The 5721-nt window shown below is 38.6% G+C and overlaps 1 protein-coding gene across 1 annotated transcript; it reads left to right on the forward strand.

Annotated features, from left to right (window-relative positions):
• Positions 1 to 505: 505 nt before the first annotated feature.
• On the forward strand, positions 506 to 5113 carry PAGE3 (PAGE family member 3; the record flags this gene model as incomplete). The annotated part of the gene is made up of 4 exons (XM_058435261.1): positions 506 to 593; positions 1497 to 1588; positions 2043 to 2151; positions 4984 to 5113. Coding segments are annotated over exons 2-4 (323 nt in total), but the record flags the coding sequence as incomplete, so codon positions are not given.
• Positions 5114 to 5721: the final 608 nt, after the last annotated feature.

Here is a 5721-nt window from a genome sequence, read left to right on the forward strand (position 1 = left end):
CCTGCACATTGTGCACATGTACCCTAAAACCTAAAGTATAATAAAAAAAATGCATCTTTAAAGGTTCACATTAAACTTTAGATAACAGTGTTTGTTTTTCAAAAGGCAAGAGTTAGTTAATACAAACTAGACCTCAGGAAAAAGGATCAACAGGTACAGGTGCCCTCTTGTTCACTTGCCATCCTGTGTAAGCCTGTCCTTGGGCTGGGCCTGGGGTGCAGTTAAATGTCATGTATTTATAATCCCTCTTCCCTCTATTTATGAGGGAAGTGTGAGAGTTGTATTGGGCATGATAAGTAATTTGACCTCGAGCCTCAGGGACCCTTACTTAAGATGTCAAAAAGTTTAGGAAGGAAAAGTAAAAGAGCTGTGCAAGCCCCTTTCAGTACTCAAGAAACCTTGTGGCTCCTAGTCAACAGAGGCAGGAAAACCTCAGCCTACGTAACAGAAGCAGCATGCGTATGCATGTCCGTTGCTGGGCGTGTCCATTATTGCGCATGTGTCTTGCTGTCTGCTGTCTGCCCTCAGAGCTGTGCCCTGAGAGGTGGTCCTCCTGTCGTCTTCATTCTTTCTCACTGACTGGGACTCAGCTGGTAGGTCCGCAGATCAGTCCTCCTGGGAATTTAGTTGTGAGTGAATGTGAAGGGGAGCCAGCGGGCTTTGGACAGGTCCTGCGACACAGAAACCACAGTCTGTCGCTTCTGAGAGAAAAGCGCCTTGTGGTAGATGTCCGGCTCCTCCCAGGTCGCGACGCCGCATGGGCCTTTGTCGTCGTTTCTGGGCTAGGACGAGGGAGGAAGGTGGACTGTAGAGGGGAGGAATCACGTGAAGATGGGGCGAGTGCTGGGCGTGCTGTTGGAGGTATCTGAGTGCTGAAAGGCCTGGAACCCTGCGAGGGAGGACAGATTCCCCAGTTCTCACCTCGGCAGTGGCAGGGCGAGGTGGGCAGTAAGGAAGGGGCCTGGAAACTAGGAACACCACGAGCTGATAACCGCGGCCCCGAGGTCTGTAGAGTGCTCCACCGCGGTAGAGAGTGAGGAGCACGCCCTTTACTCGGCTTTGCAACTTCACACCTCTGCCGCTGACGTCTCGGGCAGGAATCGGAGAGGCTGTGCGTTCCAATAAAACTTGATTTTAGGGGGGAAATGGGCCGAGTAAATGAGAGTCGGACAAAAGCAGTAGTCACTCCGGTTCCAATTCTCCACCTATATTTTCCTAGATATCTTCATGATAGAGAGTCTAATTGTGAAACCAAAACTCACAGAGAAGTCCTCTGTCTTGCCATGAGCCTTGCCTGCTACCATAGCCATAACATTAATGACTTTGCAAGCAGGCATATTTGGCTAAATTAGATGATACCTAAAAATTTTTGAAAATATCTTAAAATTAAGTCCCAGGGTAATTGTGAGCTTGCATGCTTTCCAGTTTAGCCATGGAAATGGTCAAATGATACACCCTTAATGTACATTTTCTGAATCACAGTATGCCACTTTCAGAGTGAAACATGAGTGGACATCAAAGAACAAGATCCAGATCTAGAGAAAGAAGAGATGATCAAGACTCTAACCATCCAGTAGGGGCTGTGGTTGTGAGTATTTTAACATTTGATACTTTCTATTAGAAACTTATTTTTGTGAAAATGTTGTTGAACTAATATATTAATAAGGTTTTCCATGCTTATGAATGGTAACAATTGAATCTCGTGAAGTAAACATAGATTTGGATGTTTGCATTCTAATGTTGCCTGGATGGCTATGTTTTTATATTCCCCAGAAATATTCTCTATGGCTTCCTTCTCCTGCTTATTCATAACACATTGTATACATCCATTCCAGCGTGGATTAAAATAGCTTCCCAAGTTTTTAAGGGTAACTCTTTTCTTGTAGTAACTATTAAGAATAAGTATATGTAGAATTGTGTAGGAAAAAATGTCTTTAGGCTTATTTATGGTAAGATATATTTGTATACTGAGTATATGTATATTATTGACATACATTATTAATAACAGAGCTTTTTATTTGCACACGCACTCATATTCCTAGGCCCAGGAGCTGCCCAGTGATGACCAACTTCAACAAGAGGAACCAGCAATTGAAAGTCAGGATTATACACCTGGTCAAGAGAGAGACGAGGGAGCAGTGGACTTCCAAGGTGAAGGGTGGGAGAGGAAGAATGCCTATGAATGGAGGGGGTGTATGTATATATCATGTATTATGATATGGAAGTAAAAGGAGGAAAAAAGCAATAGAAAGAGATCTCAAACATTGCCTGAAACTTGGCTGGAAAAGTGAAGAAGGCATAGTTCACAGCCAAGGGCAGTCCCTTAGTAGAATGCATTTGACCTTCAAGACTTACTTGTTATGCTTGCCAGAGCACTTCATTAGCAAATCCAGGGAAACTATGTTTAATTTTACTCCGAATTGTATACTATTTCACTAGTTAAACTTGATCTTAGAATATTGTCTGTCCTTCCTAGTAATTATAATAAAAGTTTAAGCAACTTTTAATAGCATGTGTAGAGGGCTAAGGCATTATGCATATGTTATAGATCACATATATATATCATATATATGTATATATCTCATATCCACACTAATTCACACCTTGGATTAGACTAGCTTGCATCAAGATATAAATCTCTCTATATATGGTATGTGATATATATATCACATATATATATCATATATAACCCCTTGGATTAAACTAGTTTGCATAGAAATATAAATCCCACTTGATAAGTAAGACAACTGAGACTCAGAGATTGTGTCTTACCAAAGGGCACTTCACTGGTGGAGAAATAATTTGTACTTTATTCCAAAGTATGTATTCTTCTTACCATCTAGGTTGCTGTAAGAAAAAGTGAATGATTTTGCTTAAACTGTTTAATACTAAAATGTCTATACTGTGAGATAGCTCGGTACTGGCATTGGAATAGACCCAATTCAGTGGAACAGAATGTGATTCCAGAGAATGACTCAATGAATGATAGCCACTGTTTACTTTGATTGAAATTTGTGTATGGAAAGTTTAGTTAATAGCTGAACAATTCAGGATATTGGCATATAGGTAGCTGGTTCAGTATAATTTTTAAGTGGCTTTTAAAAGGTGGTTAAATCCTCTTATGGCTAGAAACATCAAAAAGTTATGTACCTGCGATTATCATGAAACAATTAGTTCTTCCAGGTATGGCATTTTGGAACAAAATATTTACATAGCTCAAGCCATACATTACTTTAGCAATTCACTATTGAAAGAGTCCCAGAATTATGATGACAATAATACCCATTAAATTCTTTCCATTCCACTTCCCATTATTCTTGCTGGAAGTCAACGATTTTGCTGTATTCACAAATAATTTTGCTGTTGTTTTTAGAATTTCATTATATATGGAATTCATTTATGGAAAGTAACATATAAGACCTTTGGACCTAAAAGTAACTTTATTTTAACCAAATAAGTTTCCTATTACCCCAATAGGTTATGGGTGTCATGACTATAAGATATGTCATATGCTTACAAATCCATTCAGCTAATTCTTCATAAAATTATATATTAAATGTAATTTAAATCTTATCCATGGTGTAAATTTCTGATTTCCTGGATAGCTGATGTTTATTCCCCTTACTGCGCTATGGTAAAATATAAGGATGGCACATGTTTTGTGGTTTGTCCTTATAATGTCATTTAAAATGGAGGTTTTTGTAATGCAGGAAAACAAATATATGAAGTCCAGTCCATCTACAGCCATACCACCCTGAATGCACCCAGTCTCGTCTGAAGTCCAATCCTAGTTGCTGTTAATGTTGCCAAAAATAACTCTTGTCTTCCTGAACTCCAACATAGTTGTCATTTATTCTTTTTTATTTTTAATTTATGTTTTGAAAAAATATAAAATGTACAGAAAAGTTGCAAGACTATTATAATCAACTCATATGCTTTTCACCTAGATTAACTAATGTTTAGAGCTTTGCCACATTGATTTCATGCCCACTATTCTCTTATATAGCCATATTCTCTTGGATAACCCCTGTATGTTTATTAAATTTGGGGAATTCAACAATGAAAAATGCAGTTGTTTAATATATAGCTTATATTCAAATTTCCCCAGTTGTCCTAATAATTTCCCTTATAGTTTTTTTTCTGATTCCAGGATCATGCATTACATATAGTTATCAATCCTATTTAATCTTTTGTAATCTGGACCAGTTCTTCACTCTTTCTTCATCTTTCATGACACTGGTTTTTTTTTTTTTTTTTTTTTTTTTGAGACGGAGTCTCACTGTGTCCTCCAGGTTGGAGTGCAGTGGCGCGATCTCAGCTCACTGCAAGCTCTGCCTCCTGGGTTCACGCCATTCTCCTGCCTCAGCCTCCCAGTAGCTGGGACTACAGGTGCCCGCCAACACGCCCGGCTAGATCTCGTGACCTAGTGATCCGCCCATCTCGGCCACCCAAAGTGCTGGGATTACAGGCGTGAGCCACCGTGCCTGGCCTACACTGGTATTTTTTAAGAGAATGGACCAGTTGTTTTGCAGAGTGTTCATCAGTATGGGCTGTATTTTTAAATACTTTTTTTTCACTCAACATTTATTCACAGTGACTCATGTCATGCAATATGTAGGTTTTAGGGATGTAAATATTAATGAGAGAGATGATTTCAGCCTTGAGCTCACAATCTAGTTAGACAGACGCAAATGAATCACTAATTTGAAATGATAAGTACAATAACATATACCTACAGAGGGTTCAACTAAGCTGTCTGGGGCAGTTGTGGGAAAAGAAAAGGGTGATAACATTTGGAAAACTTTGTTTTCTTTTTCTGATAAGACTCCTGAAATAATGTTCTTGAAATACTTATGCATTGCATGTATTACCACAGTAGTCTATAGGCTCTTATTTCATAACATTGAGGGAGTGAATATTATCATTCCTTTATTTATATTTTATATTTTACAACTTAAATTGGTAACCTTTTTTATTTTTAAGTGCTAGGCCGGGCAGCCTATCTCTGGGAACTCACTCGGTCAAAGACTGGGGGTGAATGTGGAGATGGTCCTAATGTCAAGGGAGAATTTCTGCCAAATCTGGAGCCTGTTAAAATACCAGAAGCAGGTAAGTTATTCATTAAAAATGCAAATTATGGGGTTTCTGTTTTCAAAAATACTATATATTTTATAATATAGAGGTACCACTACTGCTAATATAATTTAACAGAGTTCATATATAAAGAGTCTTTGAAAGATAGTTCAGTCCCCAAAAGCCTGACTAATAAACAAACATTATCATAGATTCTACCACATTGGGTCAAAGCCATATTCAATTATAAAATGTGAAGGTATTCCACAATGGTTGAACTAGTTTACAGTCCCACCAACAGTGTAAAAGTGTTCCTATTTCTCCACATCCTCTCCAGCACCTGTTGTTTCCTGATTTTTTAATGATGGCCATTCTAACTGGTGTGAGATGGTATCTCACTGTGGTTTTGATTTGCATTTCTCTGATGGCCAGGATGATGAGCATTTCTTCATGTGTTTTCTGGCTGCATAAATGTCTTCTTTCGAGAAGTGTCTGTTCATGTCCTTTGCCCACTTTTTGATGGGGTTGTTTGTTTTTTTCTTGTAAATTTGTTTGAGTTCATTGTAGATTCTGGATATTAGCCCTTTGTCAGATGAGTAGGTTGCAAAAATTTTCTCCCATTCTGTAGGTTGCCTGTTCACTCTGATG

The sequence above is a fragment of the Hylobates moloch genome, unplaced genomic scaffold (assembly GCF_009828535.3).
Source record: "Hylobates moloch isolate HMO894 unplaced genomic scaffold, HMol_V3 SCAFFOLD_3853, whole genome shotgun sequence".
In the NCBI taxonomy this organism is placed as follows: Eukaryota; Metazoa; Chordata; class Mammalia; order Primates; family Hylobatidae; genus Hylobates; species Hylobates moloch.